The 17,909-nt window shown below is 50.8% G+C and overlaps 7 protein-coding genes across 7 annotated transcripts; 3 read left to right on the top strand and 4 right to left on the bottom strand.

Moving 5' to 3' along the window:
• Window positions 1-215: 215 nt before the first annotated feature.
• On the bottom strand, window positions 216-2,099 carry BJX68DRAFT_269269 (general substrate transporter; the record flags this gene model as incomplete). Its single annotated transcript, XM_071046286.1, has 4 exons — window positions 216-339; window positions 434-686; window positions 762-1,792; window positions 1,858-2,099. The coding sequence occupies 4 exons, from the start codon at window positions 2,097-2,099 to the stop codon at window positions 216-218; spliced, it is 1,650 nt and encodes a 549-aa protein (XP_070896440.1).
• Window positions 2,100-3,989: 1,890 nt separating this feature from the next.
• BJX68DRAFT_242315 (uncharacterized protein) lies at window positions 3,990-5,024 on the bottom strand. Its single transcript, XM_071040967.1, has one exon. It carries the CDS (start codon window positions 4,963-4,965, stop codon window positions 4,222-4,224), a length of 744 nt encoding a protein of 247 aa, XP_070896441.1. The 5' UTR covers window positions 4,966-5,024; the 3' UTR covers window positions 3,990-4,221.
• A 1,961-nt stretch (window positions 5,025-6,985) lies between these two features.
• On the bottom strand, window positions 6,986-9,024 carry BJX68DRAFT_277411 (nucleoside phosphorylase domain-containing protein; the record flags this gene model as incomplete). The annotated part of the gene is made up of 3 exons (XM_071048321.1): window positions 8,940-9,024; window positions 7,134-8,877; window positions 6,986-7,012 (listed from the first exon to the last, which is right to left on the bottom strand). The coding sequence occupies exons 1-3, from the start codon at window positions 8,963-8,965 to the stop codon at window positions 6,986-6,988; spliced, it is 1,797 nt and encodes a 598-aa protein (XP_070896442.1). The 5' UTR covers window positions 8,966-9,024.
• A 1,685-nt stretch (window positions 9,025-10,709) lies between these two features.
• On the top strand, window positions 10,710-11,847 carry BJX68DRAFT_269271 (uncharacterized protein; the record flags this gene model as incomplete). The annotated part of the gene is made up of 2 exons (XM_071046287.1): window positions 10,710-10,856; window positions 10,921-11,847. 2 exons carry the CDS (start codon window positions 10,710-10,712, stop codon window positions 11,845-11,847), a joined length of 1,074 nt encoding a protein of 357 aa, XP_070896443.1.
• Window positions 11,848-12,402: 555 nt separating this feature from the next.
• Window positions 12,403-12,917, top strand: BJX68DRAFT_277413 (GFA family protein; the record flags this gene model as incomplete). The annotated part of the gene is made up of 2 exons (XM_071048322.1): window positions 12,403-12,513; window positions 12,591-12,917. The coding sequence occupies exons 1-2, from the start codon at window positions 12,409-12,411 to the stop codon at window positions 12,915-12,917; spliced, it is 432 nt and encodes a 143-aa protein (XP_070896444.1). The 5' UTR covers window positions 12,403-12,408.
• Window positions 12,918-13,302: 385 nt separating this feature from the next.
• BJX68DRAFT_277415 (Alpha/Beta hydrolase protein) lies at window positions 13,303-14,411 on the bottom strand (the record flags this gene model as incomplete). The annotated part of the gene is made up of 1 exon (XM_071048323.1): window positions 13,303-14,411. One exon carries the CDS (start codon window positions 14,409-14,411, stop codon window positions 13,380-13,382), a length of 1,032 nt encoding a protein of 343 aa, XP_070896445.1. The 3' UTR covers window positions 13,303-13,379.
• A 1,733-nt stretch (window positions 14,412-16,144) lies between these two features.
• On the top strand, window positions 16,145-17,229 carry BJX68DRAFT_256892 (uncharacterized protein; the record flags this gene model as incomplete). Its single annotated transcript, XM_071043247.1, has 3 exons — window positions 16,145-16,207; window positions 16,285-16,489; window positions 16,553-17,229. 3 exons carry the CDS (start codon window positions 16,145-16,147, stop codon window positions 17,227-17,229), a joined length of 945 nt encoding a protein of 314 aa, XP_070896446.1.
• Between the last annotated feature and the right edge of the window lie 680 nt (window positions 17,230-17,909).

Consider the following 17,909-nt stretch of genomic DNA (forward strand, 5'->3'; position numbering starts at 1 on the left):
AAAAAAAAAAAAGCAACGCCTTGGTTGCAATGGGTGACACATAATAGCTCTCGGCAAATCGGAGCGGGCGAGAGACGAAAGAGATCTCGGAATTGCAATCTTCAGCCTTGCCTGCTACTCGTACGAATGCTAAAGGATGGATCAAGCCTCGCCCACCACAACCAAACCAGACATAGTGACCGCCAAAAGGTTGCACATAGAGCGCTGCCCGTAAGTCATCTTGCTTTCGTAGCATCTTCTTCCATTTCCGCCATTCTCTGGGTTAGCGTCAAGGTTCTGTGGAATCGCCAGGGCTTAACCTTGCGCTCAAAAAGTTCGTCGAGCTCAGCAGTAGAACGCCTGCCCTTGGTCAATATAGACTCTGAAAGAGAAAAAAAACAAAAAAAAAAAAAAAAAAAGGAAAAGGAAAAAAAAAGGAATGTCACCAACGTACCCAGCAGTCTCCGGCAACAAGCACCACAGGGCAAGCAGAAAAGGCGCGCCGATTCCCGTGAAAAACCAGGTCGTTTTCAGGCCCCAGTTCCACTGATTTGTATTGAGCATGTATGGCACCAAGACTCCCATGACAATGCCCACGGGGCCAATGATGCCGATTGCAAAGCCGACGGTGTATGTGCGAAGTCGCAGGGACGAGACCTCGCTCAGGTAGGCATACCCGCCCGCATTGTTCGCGATGAGACCGATATCTGGCCAGGAGAGTTAGCGTAATACTCGGCAATGGAAAAATGCAAGCTCAAACGCCTGGGAGCATTTTAGCTTACTCCAGAAAACAGCAAAGATAACCAGAATGATATCTGATGCGCCACTCGGTGGCACGACACCAAGTATGCCAACGCCGATATTGCACACCCAGCATAGCGTGCTTCCCCAAGTCACCATCCACCGACGGCCGGTTAAATCTGCCAGGTAAATAATAAGAAGACTAGCAGCAATATTCACTCCACTTGTGATACACGTCGCCATAAATGGGTCCGCAAGACCAGCCTGCTGGAAGAAGTATGTTCCGTAGGTAAAGAAGACCTGAAGACCCAGAAACTGTTGGGTCATGATGGCCCAAAAGGAGATGATAGTCCGGATTCGATTGGTACCTCGGAAAATCTCGTACCAGCTCTCGCCTTGTTGCTTCTCTGCGACCTCGCGTTCATGGTTGATATTGATAGAAAGGAGGTTGTATTGGTGGTCGATATCAACGCCGTCAACGTGCCAGTAGATACGACGCAAGCTTTTCTTGGCCAACTCTTCCTTTCCGCGCAGGATGTACCAGGATGGCGATTCAGGTATCACGAGGAAGACAGCCAGCATCAGCCCAATGTGCCCCCATTGCGTATACACCGGCGTTAACCAATTTCCGGGGTTCGACTTGGAAAGTGACTGGAGGGCGACGGGAGCAAAAAACTGTCCAGTCACCCACCACATACTATAGCACATTATGCAGGTTCCTCGGATTCGAATGGGCGCAATCTCCCCGATATAAAGCGGAAGTGTGGCCTGCAGACAACCAACCCCAAGGCCTCCCAGGATTTTCGCCACCAGCCAGACTTTCCAGTTTCGAGAGATCCCTTCAACGATAACACTGAGAGCCAATAAGAGCCAAAGGGCGTACATGGCAGCCTTCCTACCAAATCGGTTCGATAGGAAGGAAATGGACAGTTGGCCGACCAGCTGGCCGACTGATTGGAGGGATCCCCACGTGCTCAGGATAGGGGAAGCAAGGGCGGGCTGACCGGCCTTATTTTTCTGGGTTGCAAACACCTCTACAAACCCAGTATTGGAGATGATGCTCCCAACCAGGCTGTACAAAGATGGTCAGGCTCAGAGTCAAAGGACGGCATTCCAAACCGAGGGTGAAGCACGAACCTGATCTGGTACCCTTCGGCAGCGGCGCTGATGGCAGCAAGGAAGCAAATGGCAAAGGCCACTTTGAACTTTTTGATGCTGGCCCAAACACCCAGGTGCTCGTATCCAGTTAGGCCTTGGCCATGGGCAGCGGCGGTGGAGGGGAGTCCCTTTAGGTCCTCGGGGGTCTGGCTGCTATGGCCTATGCCTTCGATTTGCTCGACCGTCGGGGCCGGAGTATTGTCCTCTTTCGTGTGAGACATGATGGTAGCTTGAATTTGCAGGTACACTGCAGGTGACCAGTGGAATAATCTCATGCATTTATGAGCACTGTTCGGTACCAACTCTTCCGCTGACCGAGTGTGTAAACCCCGCAAACTCTCTAGGTTTAGGAATTACGCTAAACTTTCCATGTGCAAGTGTTGAGCGATGTCTGAGGTGAGGGGATCCGCTCTAACCAGCCACATTGGCTCTCCGGCGCGAATCCGGCCCCTTGTTTATTCGCATGGGATCCGAAAATTCTCTGCCAAGCTTCCAGTGCCGGGTTCAGCGAGACACCTCAATGTTAAGCATCATTTTCGGTGTCTTACTGGCGCATAACTTAGATATGGCATCGTATTACTCCACTTTTTAGTTGGATACTCGCCCCAAGGGATTACCACAATACCCGAGGTTGAACGCCCAGATAACATTCATTCTTTTGCACCCCATATCCCTGGCACGCAGTTTTCTAGCTTTCGCTAGATCCCCATGACAAAACTGACCTGCCCCTCCAGTCCAACTGTTGTATCCGACTAGTTTTCTACTCGGAGCAATATCGACCGAACAGGCAGAACTTATTCACAATTGATAAAGCAAAATCCTCTTCGTCGTTCCCTCCTCCAAACATGAGTTAGCTACGAATGAAAGCATCTTTTGGGGCCTAATAGTTACCCACTCAGGGAAAAGGAGGGCAAAAGCCACTAGAGACCGCAAGGCCAACTCTTCCTTGATTATTGCTCTACTTTACTAGCCAGGATGATCTGGAGTTTCATGGCACTGCGCGGGTGTTTGGGTCCAGTCGGTCGAAAAAGCAATTGAAACAGTGGGAGTTCAAGATCGCCCGGCTTCAGCACCAAAGACAGACGGCCTCTGGTCTTCCGACTGGAAGGTGGTAGGACATGTCACTTTCGCGCAGGGAGTTGCAGCGGTCTCAACCTCTTGTTCGCATTTTCTGACACCCCTGCTAAGTCCTCGCCTTCCCCTAGCTACCCCTGATATTTGCACCGTATTATTATGCTCATGGCTCCTCTCTAGGATTCTTCTCGATCATCTCCGAGATGCGCGGTCCCAAGCAGTATACGCCCGCCATGCTCACCTGCATTGCCCAGAGCACGATGTATATAAATAATGTCACCATCTCGCGATATACATACCTTGATTCGCCTTTACTGCGTATCATAATGGCAACGCAACGACCCTCCGAAATGTCGCGGCCGTCACCCAGAAATGATGTGAGTGTCAGCCATTCTTTTCTTTGGGATCAAGATTCTCTGCCTACCTTAGGTGCCTGTCGAATGCCTCCTTCCCGCGCCAAGAGCAATGCTTTATGCTATATTTATGTCGGCCTGCAGCAGTATCAGTACTTGTTCCTCTGATCCCGGTGCTTAGGAGGTGAACTGTATTTTGTGGTTGGAAAAGGGAACTCAGCAACCTCAATCATCAACGTGTTCATTTCCTGGCTTTCTAATAGATGTCTGGAAGGAAACAGGGAGAAGGAACGTGATACGTAATGACCGTATTCAGGAAGCTATCTAAGGATGCTCATGGACCATAGTAGGGATATAAAAGCCTATAAAAAGAAATCTATAGATAATTATGAAGTAGTAGTAACTTTAGTAAATAAAATTACTACTTTAAGCTAGGAAATAGAGTATTTAAAAGTAATAAATGGAAGTAGTTTAGTTAAACTATTAGCAGCTTAATTAGTTATTAGAATATATATAATTTATATACTGAGCCCAAGGGCGAGAGCGGGGCAAGGCCCTTCGCTTGATTGAATATCAGGTTTTCAAAACAAGTTCCGATTCCATGCCGCGGCAAGTCTATGCGATGATCTTTCCTATAGACTGAATAGAATAGAATAGAATAGACTAAGCTGGCATTTCTACCTTGCGGGAGAGAGTAACTTATACTTGACCCAGTCTGGGAACTAGGCTCTGGGTGGCCTCTAGACTGGACAAAAGAGCATCAAGACATGGCTCTTTTTGAACCCCAGTGGCTCGAAAACTAGACAGTCCGAGACTACTATGAATATCGGCGGGGAATATGCTTAATCATATGTGTCTCATAACAGACGCTCTAGTCTTAAGCGACCCCTATTGACAGCAACACACTTTGAGCGGATCAAACCACACCCGTCAGTCTTTTCAGTATACCAGGGGGTAGAAGAGAGCTCGTATAGACAGTGACCTCCGCCTGGCTCACGTAGTTCTGCCAGCCTGGAAACCTTGCGCGCATATGCACACACACTCTATCGCCTGGCTTTATCTCGCGGATCCATTTCAACAATATCGGGGGGTTATCGACCGGGTCAACATAGAACTCCGTTGCGTTTTGTTGTTTGTTATCGCTTGCTCCATCACAGTCGAAAGCTCTGACAAGGCTCTCCGGCCAGAAGACGTGATGCCGCTTCCATTCGCGCGAAGCTCGGACATTTTTCACAATCTCTGGACCGGACAGATGGAGTGCCTTTGCCATGGTTGTGCCTTGTTTAGATTCGCGAGACGCCTCAAACCAGGTATAGGAGTGGTCATAGGGCCACCCCGTAGTGATACTATCCGCCCAGCCTTGGTCGTGACTAGTGATGTCGAATTCGACTCGTCTTACTGGACATTCGGGGTTGCCCGTGATTGGAGCGCTTCGGAGATACGGAGTGTTATAGAACTCGAGTTCTGTGACCATGAGAGGCTCTGAGCGTTGCGTCCTGTTCCTGAGCCAGTACTCGGCCAAGTCGAGGATATAGGATATGATAAAAGGCGGCAGTCGCTGTCCAGATGCTGCCTTTACATAGTAGTACACTTTGAACTGGTCTTTGGGTCTCTGTGGTGGGTAAAGGTTGTCGAGGACATCCTCATCGGTGATCCCCATGCGAGTATTTAGCCGTTGCTCGACCAGCTGTCCGAAATGAGTCTCTATCCAGTGCTGAGATTCAGAGTCCCCCGAGATCCTCGGTAGCTGTGCGCCCGCAGCCAGAAGCAGCCCGGCAACTTCGAGAGCTCGATTGTCAGCCGCTACCGCGAGTGCGGTCTGCCCCTTTATGTCCTGGGCATGGACGTCGGCTCCAAAAGCGAGCAGGATGCGAACGACATTTGCTAGGTTGGAACGACTGGCACCGTGTAGAGGCTCCTGACCGTCATTTTTGGGAGCGTTCACTCTTGCTCCGCCCTCTTGGATCAGATACTTGACCACCTCCGCATGGCCTCTTTCGGAAGCACAAAACAACGGAGTACTCCCCGCTGCATTTGTTGCTTCTAGCATACCGATACGACGAACCTTGTCGAGAACAATCCTTACAGTCTCAACATCGCCGCTATTAGCGGCATGATGCAAGACTGTCATACCATTACTGTCGAGGAGTGCAAGCTTGTGCGAGCTGTTGAATAAAGCGGACATAACCTGTGGCTGGCCACTTCGAGCGGCAAGAAGCAATGCTGCGTGAGTTTCAGGAATCTGCGTAAACAGCCTTCCCCCATCCCAATTGATGAATTCCTCAACAACCTTGTCCTGCCCCTGAGCGATGGCGACGTGAAGCGGTGTTCGTTTTCCAGAATCTTGGCTCACCGCTAACCTACTCCCATATCTAGAGGCAAGGAGCAGCCGGCACACGTCAGCGAATCCTGACTCGGCAATAACGTGAAGTGGATTCCGTCGGAGGTTGTCGTGGAGCTCATCGAGCATAGCACTCACCGGGAGTGTATCCAGAATCTGCAACAGGGTTGCTATCACGGCTGCGTTCCCTGGTACCACAGAGTCATGGAATGCTGTCCTTCCAAATATGTTCTTAGCTAGCACTACTTTCCTGCAGTTATCGTTAGAGAGCGCTCTTTGGACGACACTACCGAGGCCATGCTGCGCTGCGAGATGCAGTGCAGTGGAACCAAGTGATGACCGAGTGGAGATACTTGCCCCGTAGTCCAGTAGAAGATTGGCAGAAGCCTCCTTTCGGAGCACTGCTGATAGGTGCAGTGGCGTATATCCTTCCCAGAGTTTGTCTATGATAGTGCTCCCTGCACGATGGCTAAGTAAGAAGCGCAGTGTTGACTCCTTCTCCCCAAGGCTGGCCCAATGTAAAGCGTTCCCAAGGATCCCATCTTGCGACGAGGTCAAAGCCACTTCGTCGGTGTTTATCAGCTCGTTGAGGAGAACGTCTAGACCAAAGTAGGCAAAAACATTGAGCGGCTTTACTGCGTCCGGTCGGTTTGCGAGTCTCAGTCCCCATTGACTGCCTCGATCCCCGGCGATGGAGCTGAGCAATACGCGGAGCGCAAAAACAAACTGAGTGTTCAGATCCACGAAACCTAAAATTGCCGCCTGCAACGAGGCTCTTGACTCGTGAGCCGCAGATAAGCGGGCATGGAATCCCCATTCGCATGCAGCGTATCGAAGAAAAGGAAAGGTTGCAACGATATTGCGGAACTGCGGGGCAGTCAGGCCGTCATGCGATATTCTAAACATGTCCAATGAGAGAAACTGGATGCAGACATGTGCCATCTGCGCATCACAATCTGAAAACTGGAGCGATTCTGTTGCGAGGATGTATTCCTGGACTGTAGAATGCACAAACTGGAGCCTGTTTGTCTCCTTCTCGACCTTGACCAAGCCCGCACATGCCGATATCAGAAGCTCCCCTGGAATAAGATCATCCAAGTCGAGCGCCGTGTCACCTTCGCGGATTGTCAGCGCGCATTGCAGCTCGTGCAGAGTGAGAGGCTCCCGGATGTGCGAAATCCACATTATTATCTTTTCCGCAAGTTCTCGGTCTGGAGCACTTTGGTCCTTGATCCGCTGCATCGCATTATCGTATGTTTCCGTAATGGCATTCCTCCCTTCTGGTAAACTTTCCAGGGCCGCTAGGATGTCTCTGATCGTATATTTGTTCTCGATGGTCTCAGCGTGCAGCTTGGCAAGCAGAAACCTATACATGCTCATTAGGGAGATCATCCGGTAAGGTTTAAGCTTGGGCAAACTAACATTCCACCAGCTTTTTGAGTGATTAATCCTCTGATCTGACCACGCAGTTTACGATCTTTCTGTACCTTGGACCGGAGCCGTGAACTCGCCTGTATGCGACCATCAATATATTCCCAAATATCCTGTTCTTTGGCCCGTATCTCAATGTGGTCACTCTCTCCTGGTAAAAGGTATTCGTTGTCCAGGAACCGAGAGGTAAAGAACAGACTCCGTTGTGAAGGTACTTCTCGCAAGAGGAACATGAGCGAGTCTCGGTGCTTCACAGTCAGCTCATCAAGAGCATCGACCAAGATGAAGACTCGTCTAAATCGCCGCATCTCGCTAGATAGTAGCCCCAGCAGCGCACTTGGCGTCGGGCGAATCCCGGCGTTAACGTAGCTCGCTTCTAGGAGTTCGCATTCATCGTCGCTGAGAATGCGGCGCCTGACTAGCTGCCTCCAGAGTGACGCAAGCATATTCTCGCCTGTTTGGCTCGCTGTATCCCGGTTGTCGCAGAATGCAAAGATAACAGCAACGTTAGCTTGCCTCGCGAAAAGTGACTGAGCATGATGAATCGCGGTAGCAAGAAGCACCGATTTCCCAGCGCCAGGCATTCCAGAGCACCAGAGCGTCCGCCCTTCGTTGGTGAGCCACTGGTGAAAAGCAGCTGTCTCCAGAAACCACTGCCCAGTATTTCCATGCCTCTGAGAAAGTACGTCGGCATAGCGCTTGGAGAAATCATACGGTGCAAGGTAGTCCACAACTGCCTGATGCCGTCTCTTCGCTTCCTCAATCTTTCTCCTCGCCTCCATCGCCTTCCGGCTACCCTGAGCGGGGACGGCATGCACATAGCCCAATATAGCTTTCGCACAGGCACTGGCTGTCAAGGCAGCGTAATCGTGCCAGATGTCGTTCTTGTGGGAATCGGCGTAATCCGAAACCCCGCGGATCACGAGGCAATCCATGTTATTGATGATTCCACCAGCCTCCATTTCAATGCACCGAGCCTTGTACGTGTTCATCAGATGGTCGCGGAGAAAAGGGTCCCGGACCAGTTTGCCGCCGGACGCGATAACGCCATAGTGGACGACTGGTGCTGTCGAATGGCGGGGACCCTGTCGTCGGCGGCGTGGATCAACATGGCGTCTATCACAGCCGCGACAGACGCCGCCGCTATCTGCCGCCTGGCAGGTGTACTCTGGTGGGAAAAAGTGGTCATATTGTGCCCCTGGATACTGAAAACGAGCCCGCAGGTGGTGCTCCTGCTTCCCCTGAACTTCGGAAATGTACCGAGAGAGCAGAGCACTGCTCTGCTCATTAACCGTCTCGAATTTGCTGACCGCATTCAACAAGAATACGGGCGGCGATATGGGCCTGGACTTGAGCCGGAAGCTGCCGTCGGCATTCTGGCTCCCAAAGTCAAACTGTACAAACGCCCCCGTTCCACCGTCCGGTGCGCTGACCACGACATCCCCAAGCCGGATGTCACAGTCTTCGCTGGGAATTCCCGCGCCAATACCGACCAGGAAGCAGAACCGGATGGACACGAAGCTGCGGAACAGGTTCGTTCCAACCACCGCGGCTTGCACCTGGCCGTAGGTGCCTTTTGGTAGGATCGCGATAACAACGTTGTGGTCGCCCATTCGGCCAAAGGAATAGGCGTTCAAGTCGCTCGAGTCATCAAGGACTGTATCATATTCTTCGTCGAGGAGGAGGCTTGCTGAGAGAGCTTCCTTTGGCAGAGCGCAGATCCATCCCACTGTGTAGTCGTCCGCATGGACGGTTTTTTTGGGCCTGCAGGTTTCTGCGTTTGTCATCGCAGTTTCCTCACTGGCAATAGGGCAGGAAATATTAGCGTCGGGCACGCGGCCGTTGAGACACTTCACACTTGCCTAACTGTTTTCTGTTGCTGATCCATCCCAACTGTTGCTTCAACAGCAGCACTTCATGATGTCTCTGTTGTTGCAGAGGATGAATGCATTTCCGAGATACACAAGTCGCTGCCTCTTGGAATCAGATTTGTCAGAGAGGAGGGGTACTACGCGCTGACGTGGCCAGCCGCTCAGCCGCAGCCCGCCAACTCGTGGGGGTTGTAGCCTTGCAGCTCAAAGAAACCCCGTAATCTAGTCCAATTAGTTCTTCAGCACCGATATACATTGCATACATCAAGATGATATGTGTCTCACATTGTGAAAATCTAAATGAGACTGCTCTTTTTGAAGGGGGAAGCAAAGGAGAGGTTAAGGAACTCCATACCTCACGTGCACGCTATCCCTTTCCTGGTAGAGCCCTGCCCGGGTCAGGTATGTGCAATACCCTTCTATGTAACTATCTAATCACGGTCATGGTTCCTGCAAGGACTTTTGATAGAACGAGGTCGATACCTATTAGGGCCAATATCTTCTCGGGGAGTGAAGAAGACTTACTCACTTGGCAGCCCCAAGGAAATTTTTCTGGACTGACGCGACGGCGCGAGCCCTAAATGAACCAGCGAAAGGGCAGAAGTAGACGCCTCAAACTCTGTACCCAGGCAATATCGATCTGCTCTAGCTCGCAATTCGACTCGAAATACCCTGCTATGGGTGATCAGCTTGTAGTCTGTTCCTGAAGTGCCAGTGGTCTCTTATCTTTGGGCCCCGCAGATTGTGAGTTTTGATATTTATTCCAGTTTGGGTAGATTATCCACTGAGAAGGGTTATAGTTTTGATCAATAAACCAAGCCCTGAAATAAGTGATATTAGACATCTGGTCACCCAGGACCCTGTAGGTTATCCCTTCCTGCTGTGAATTAATTTCCCCCTGAGCCGTTATGCTTGAGCTTTCCCAATATTACTCCCAAGATAGCGAACAGAAGACACATGCAGTTTTGTAGGCTTGCTAGCAATATGGAACAGGTAATGACACCACGTTAAAATCCAAACATTATCACCACAACCAATTCTAACTTAAAGAAGGTTATTAAGTAAAAACCTAAGATTTAATACCTCTAGGATATTAATAGATTCCTAAAGACTTATTGATAACTATAAATTCTACTTTACTATCTTTAATCTCTCCTATATCTTTACAGCGTAGTTAAACCGGGATAGATCAAATATAAAAGCCGATTGAAATGAGTTGGAAATTGCCCCCCAAGCCGATCCCGCCTGTGGGCAAATGTAAGATAAATTGCCAGTTTGAACGACTAGGTTGCGGTGGGACTGGCGCTGCAAAGCGCAGGTCACCGAGCGGAGGCTGCGCATATCGAATATTATGAACTAATAAAGCTAAGCAATTTCCTGTAAATCCTTAATTAAGATAAGCCTTGGTTCTTAAAGTAGCCGAATATTTTACGTAACTTACATTGTAGGAGAGAGCCTGGTGTATCTCATATCCCAAATCAACTTTCGGAAGTGTGTGCCCTGCTGAAGAGAGCTGAAAGCGTAGAGCCGCAGTGGTAGAAAGGGACGCAAACAAATTGTTCATCTTGAGTGGTACTACGGTTTCTAGCAAGATTCAGTCTATCCAGCATCCTTTATAGTTGCCCTTTCCTAATACTAAGCCTATCCCAAAGGTTATTATACAAGTATCATGAGGCCCTTTGAAATCGTTTCCATAAAGATAACGTTGTCGCCCTTCTAGGGAGGAGGTTTCGTACTCTAGTCTTAATTGTTAGGTACCCCATGGCACTGCCCTACCCCGCATCTTCCACCTTCTTTGCCCCTCCCACATCCAACAAGCAGGTCAGCAACCCAATGGAGCCCATACGCTTGGGTCTCGGCGATGAAATCCCTGGGTGGGGATACCTGCCAGCCGAGCAATATTTGATTGTAACCAAGAGCACTCGCACACCCTACAAGCCTGTTTGATGCAACAACACTAACCAGCTCTTAGCGACACTGGAACCCCGCATCTCCCGAATCACCCGACCAGCAGCGAGAAAGCCTCCTCCAGGAGTTTCTGAGCCTCGATGAAATACCCGAAGAACTCGACCCCACGCGATTTGGGACCAGGCCATTCGCGCAGGATCCGCAGGCGCGTACCCCGACCGAGGAGGAGATCGCGACCATCCTTCGGCCTTGGCGCTCGGACATGATGCGAGTGCGGGCGTGGAAACTGTGGAAACAAGCGGGTTATGGTCAGCCTGTGCTACTTCGGACATACTACGATCCAAACGACGATGACCGTGTGGAGTGCTGGACAACTATAGGCGACTACTGGGCAGGGCAAACATACTGGTCGTTCCTGGACGATCCGCGGCTATTCGATTTCGAGGGCAATAATCTGGACTGGAAACGAGTCTTTCATGTCCTACCGGAGATCTCCAAACTCAACACGCGGTATTCCCGTATCAGAAACATGGACCTGTATTCCGAACTCTGGACCAACTTCAAGGATGCCCTGGATACCGTCAAACGAGCCTACCCAACACTATGGAAAAATAACGTTGACCTCTTGCTAACCGAGAACGATGCGGCGATCTCGCTGCTATACTGTCTATCCACGACGCAAATGCTGATTGCCGACAGGAAAAGCTTCCAGACGGATCAATTCCTCCTGGTTCTCCTAGATGCAAAGCAAAACGTCACCATGCAATGCCGCATTGAGATTACAGAGGAGAGATTGGATTGTCTTTCGACTGAATGGGGACTGCGTGAACTCCCGATGGAGCTGGAAGATTGGGTGACGATTGGGCCAGAATACCTGGTTGATGGTGAGCAGGGGAAGGTGCTGTACCAGTGGACGAAGCAGGATTTAGAAGGGGATCCCGCTTCTGATGTTGAGGGGGCGACGACCGGTGTTTCGCACATAGATGTCTAGATTGGAGCCTTTGGTTGGGTTCTTTTCCCCTGGTTAAATCCGCAGCATGCCTATCCCTGGATTATATCTAGCTCTTTATATGTGTAAACAGCGGGCGCCTGTTGTCATTAACCTTCGTCTCCTCTTCAGTCGTAGTCACTTTTATTAGAGCAGCTTGCTAAGCTATTAGAGAATATTACTCTTAAAGCGGCTAATAACCGCGGCTTTAGTGTATTTACAGCTGCAAAGAGCTCGATACTGTCAGACCTACCCAGACACTGACTGGGCAAAGGTATTGGTTTACATAAAGTTGAGATATCTCCCGCGGCGTTTTTACAAGTGGAATCAAGCACTTAACAGACCTTATTGAACCCCTTTACTTAATGATCACGTACCTCTAATCTGATAGAAATAGAACAGGAAATCCCACCCTGACGTCAGGGAAGGATTCCGACATGTCAGGTTGCTGAAGAATACGAGGCCTGCCCCGCACCATCTCCCAACACCCTCATCCGGCTTCCACGATTGCACACGCCCACCGCTTGCCAGTAATCTCATCACGATAGCAAGGCAACTGTGGAAATGGCAACTCCTCCAGATGCACCCATCTCCCTAACAGGCGGATGTCTCTGCGCCGCCATTCGATACGAAGTAGCCTTCTCCAAGGACAGACAATGGCCGCCTGCGGTATGACAATACTCACCCCGCTCTTCCTATCCCTCGCCCAGTTCTCTACTGGAGACCGCTACTAAGCCTTGATATAGCTCGGCGACTGCAACTGCACAATGTGCCGAAAATGGACGGGCGCGCTGCTGTATCAGAACATCGCCGTGTCGCAGGACCAGGTCTCCCCACCATTGTCCTCCTTTCCGAGCTACAAGGAGTATGTCTCGTCGCCCGGTCGCTTCCGCGGGTTTTGCAGTCTGTGTGGGAGTTCGTTGGTTTGGAGGTCGGAGCGGGAGGGGGAACGGCATAAGTATGAGATTATGCTTGGGAGTCTGGATGAGCGGTGGCTTAAGGGGGCCGGGGGAGAGGGAAAGGGGGCAGGGGTGCTTGGTGAGCTTCTGGGAAAGTCATCTAATGCACAGTAGTGATGGGGATATACTATAGGTGTGTGATTAACGCGCTGCCACTACAGACTACTATGCAAGGAAAGATTTTATATTTGCACAATGTCATTGCCCCATTGAGTTGAAGCGTCGGTATAGTAGGTATACTCTCCAGTATGCCAACTAGTAGGTTGGCTAAGGGGAAAGCCGTTCACTACCTTGGGCTCTACTAAGGTAGACTAGAGACCTTTTTTTTTTATCGATTGTAGTTCTCTTTATCAGCTATCCTCTCCATGAGTTTCCATAGTCTTGGAGGTACTTAATTGTACACAGGCGACACCTATATGCGCAGGAAGAAGGCTGGGTGAGAAATCATAGAAACATGCAAAATCACATATGATATTAATTGTTATTCTGTATTCTAACTGGCGAGTTATTAAGCGTTATCCTCTAGACAGCTCTCTAATGCACTGCCTAAAGCAATCTGTGGCGATGTACACAGCTTCAAAGCACACCACAATCAACAGACCAAGACTCCCCACCCAACTTCGAAACCTGACGAATGGCATTCACAAAAGTCCGCGGCGCCTCGTACGGAATATTCTCACCAATGCCAGGGAGCTGGTAGTGACACCTCGGCCCCGTAAAGAACTTGGCACTCGCCGACGCATTCGCCGGCTTGAGCACAACACTCTCCTCGGGATCCAGTGTAACAGAAGGGACCGTGATGACCGGCTGCGCATCCAAGCGATCCGCCAGATCCACAAACGCCGGATCCCCCGGCGAATAGAGCAGCCTGTTCCGATAAAAGTCCACCGCAATGGACACAAAGTCCGGGTTATACAGCGCCGTCGTCGTCAGATCCAGATACGCCTCGGTGAAGTTCCACGCAGGCGAGTTCTTCGCCCACAGTGTGCGTGTCCATTCTTTCGGGCTCTGCGTGAGGCCCGCGGCGCCGCGGGGCGTCAGAAACAAGTAGTAGTACCACTTTGTCGCTTCAGAGTCCGGGTCACTCGGCACCCACGCCGTCGACCGGTTCTGAATCAGGTAGCTGTTCGCCGCGACCATGCGCGTGCATCGTTCGGGCCATAACGCAGTTGCAGTATTGACGGCGACCGTTCCCCAATCGTATCCCGCGCAGGTTGCATTCTTGATATCAAGCGCGTCCATGAGCGCGATGATATCGTATCCCAGCGCCGCCTGTTCTGCGCTCCGCGGCGTGTCGGCGTGCAGGAAGCGCGTTCCGCCAAAACCGCGGAGGTGCGGGATAATGACGCGGTAGCCGTGCTCGACGAGGAGAGGGGCCACGGGTGCGTACGAGTCGATGGAGTAGGGGAAGCCGTGGACGAGGATGACGGCTTCGCCGTCTGCGGGGCCGGCTTCGTAGTATTCGATGTTTAGCAGGCTGGGGCTCGTGGTTTTGGCGTGTTTCAGGGGCCTCAGGCGGTTGGCGCTGGAGGTCGTTGAGTTGCCCTGTGCTGTTGAGAGCGAGGCGAGGCAGAGTGCCGCTGCCCAAAGCTTTGACAACTGGACCATGATGGCTTGTGGTTCTGTGCTGGGATACAAAAGGGTGCTCCACTGCCTTAAATACACAGGCCAAATACCCCAGGCGCACGAGAATTTACAATAACCTCGATGCCTACATGCAAGAAAGGTGCGTAGGTGGCGCAGCGTCCTTATTGTAAGCTTCTCGGTAAAAATTCCCAGAGATCAAAAAACATCTGCAGCCTAACATAGAAGAGATCGCCTTACTGCGGGCACGCCCGATCTTAGCCCGCACATCCCGCTCAGATGACGCCAGATCAACGACAGCACATTCTTAATTACAACGAGGGTGCGGGGACTAGCGGTGGCTGAGGCATGCTTATTGTTTTGAATGGGGCGGAAACAGAGTTTACAACGCCAACGTGTTGGGGTAGGACGTGGCACATATTTTCTTTCCAAGCATGACAAGGGATTAGTCCGATATCACAAGCGCCATCAATTCCCACCCCCTGTCCACCTGGCTTACCACCATAATGGTTTACTTTTACCCTCAACATGATTTTCTGCTATGCTGACTTTTCGGCAAAGCCTACACAGCTTACTTCCGTCCTTGCATACGGTATTGAAATGTTTATAATAATCCCAGTTGGTATAAATTAGCCTGGCACTCTAATCAGTAATTTACGTTAGCTGTATGGAGCCTGCAGAGCTAATAGGTAGATTACATTCTCACCAGTGCAGCCTCAACACAGCGCTAGATGACTAGCACCCTACTGCCTGTGAGCTAACCTACCGTATGGCAAGGCCCCATATGCAGGTTATTAACAGCTACTCGCAAGTCATTCATTAGGCAAGTATCGGGCAGCTAACTCAAGGTATCAGCAGCTCTTTAGACGTATACTATATAAGAGCCTAACTATGCTGTGCAATCATCTCCCCCTCAGACGACGCCCTGTGATCCAGGAATAAGATGGCCTAGGCATCAATCCGTCTATCCAAACACCAAGTCTTTGTGGGGCTTCAATCCCGACTAGGAACTTGTTAAGTAGATTGAGGAACTATCTTCAGCACCAACGGGCAGGTATTACAAGGGTGGAAATACCCGGGCTCGTTGTACAACAGGTCTGGCGGCGCGGATAGTGTCATCTGCGAGGTGAGCCAGCTTGGCAATGGAAACTTCTACTCGTTTGCAACTGTTAACAAGGCTTAGACAAAGCTTGATAAAAGGCTAGTGGTTCTATGAGGATCTTATGGCTACCGACTACAGTGGGGCAATAGCATGGGATCTTGCCTACTCCTTATTATCATGTATTGAAAATACTCTAGGTGATCCCGTTCCTAACTTGGGGGCCTTTAGAATGGAAATAATATTCCGCGGAGGCCAAAGACGAGAAGGGGAGTTATCGAAGCTCAAATAGAAGGAGTTAGATTAAGACTATAAGCGCATCAGATGCATATATTTACGTAAGGTCCTGTGAGGCTTTTCACATCCTAAAGAGAACAGGACAAGAAGGTCGAAAACCATCCAGAATGCTCCTTGAGTATTTGAATACCGAAACTTCTAATCCGTTTCCCTGGACAGATGGATGTGAGATGTCCAAATTGCTCGTAGGGTCTAGTGGTTGTCGACGAAGATCTGCGGCCGGTTGGAACGCCGCTGTCCTTCAACGATTCCCCCACCTCCAACCTTTCCACCCACACCAACTTCCTTTCCCTGTAGCTATCTGATCAGGGCTGCCATCGCTTGGACCCACAAATGTAGTTCTCTATTATATCAGACTACCATGGGCACGTGGCCGAATTTCGTTCCACGCTGGGGTCGCCTCCCGGTCGAACAGTACCTGATCGTACGCGCCCCCCTTTCGCATCCCATCCCCACCTCACAAACGTTGAAATCATAAAACGCCCACTAAACCCAAGCCAGAGAAACTGGAACCACTCATCCCCTGAGCCCCCTCCCCAACAACGCTCGCGCCTAATCCACGAATACATCCACCTCGACGCCATCCCCAAAGAATGGGATCCCACAGATTTCGGTGAAGCATGGTACGAGCCGGACCCTACTGATGGAGACCCAGCTTTTGCACCCACGCGGATCCCAACGGACCACGAGATCGAGACCATCCTGCGTCCCTGGCGATCGCAGGATCTCCGCAAGAAGGCGTGGGAGATTTAGTGTGATCGGGGCCGAGGGAATCCCGTGATGCTGCGGACGTATTATGGGGACGGTGGTGAAGAGGCGGAGGGGGATGATAGGAAGTTTGGCGAGTATACACAGGTTTCTGATACATATGATGCTGTCGCGGATGTCTATGCGCTGAACAACCGCGCGCTTTTTGACTTTGGGTTGGACTGGCGACGGGTCTTTGAGGTTTTGCCGGAGATCGCTGGCTGTGCGCGCTATGGATCGCTTTACGATGCTGCCGATGGAAATAATGTTGTTGAGATTCAGCCCTTGGCGTCTTACTCGCGATGGCCGGACCTGGAGATGCTAGATGATGACTTTGTGGACCTCGCTGAGGAGATCCGAATTAGCAAGGCTGAGTACCCTAACTGGAAAGAGGATCCGGATATATTGCTTGAGCCGGGCGATACTACTATACGGTCACTACTACGGACGGCGACAATCTCGTGGATTATCATTGTGGACGAGACGACCTTCAAGACCGACGAGCTCTTGATTGTGTATTTTGATATGCATCAGAATGTGACGGTTGAAGGGCGGCTTGAGCTTGACCAGGGCTACATTGATGAGATGCTCATGCGATGGGAGGATGGAGGGCGGCCGCTGGGGATTGTTATGGAGAATGGGACGGTTGGAGAGAGATATAGATTGTCCAGTGAAGAGGGGAGAAGATTCTTTCGTTGAGCGAGGATCTCAAGTACAAAGGCGATGGTGCGTCACTTTCGTGAGAAGGATGAGAGGGAGAGGGATGAGAGTGAGAAGGATGAAATGTCTTAGTTGTGTAAGCAGAAAATTTGACTATGGCTGAGGTTACGACGAGAGCACTTAGAGTAATGCCCGGCCACCCAGGTTTATGACAAAGTGAGTTTAAAGGTCGATCTCCTGCAGTTCCCGCTCTTTTCTCCCCAAGATCTGTTGAGAAAAGCTCTCCAACCTGACATGACCTGTGAGATTATCAGGAAAAGCTAAAGCTTGGCCAGTCTCGAGTCGTGGGAAGACAAGAAGCGGGTGAACGCGTTTCGCGGCCACGACCGGGGGAATTCCGACTCCACCCCCGGCCAGACATGATGCCCGGACGAATCGTGTTGCTTGGTGGGCGTGGGTCAATGGGGTCCGCCTGCTGGTCTCCGCGAGAGGAAACGATCGGCCTGTCCTCGAGCTGCACGAGTCATTTCAGACAGAAAGCGGAGGTGGCGCGGATATGCTCTTATGCGGAGTTCCTGGATCTGAAACTCTGGAGGCTGTCCATAGCTCGATATGCAGAAAAAGCGCTGGACCGTCCAAGTCACCATTAAGGGTATCTACCTCTATCATGAATCGATCTATTTGTATCCAGCCCGTCCAGAAGTGAAACACAACCACCC

The sequence above is a fragment of the Aspergillus pseudodeflectus genome (genome assembly GCF_044049435.1).
Source record: "Aspergillus pseudodeflectus strain CBS 756.74 chromosome Unknown BJX68scaffold_38, whole genome shotgun sequence".
Taxonomy (NCBI): domain Eukaryota; kingdom Fungi; phylum Ascomycota; class Eurotiomycetes; order Eurotiales; family Aspergillaceae; genus Aspergillus; species Aspergillus pseudodeflectus.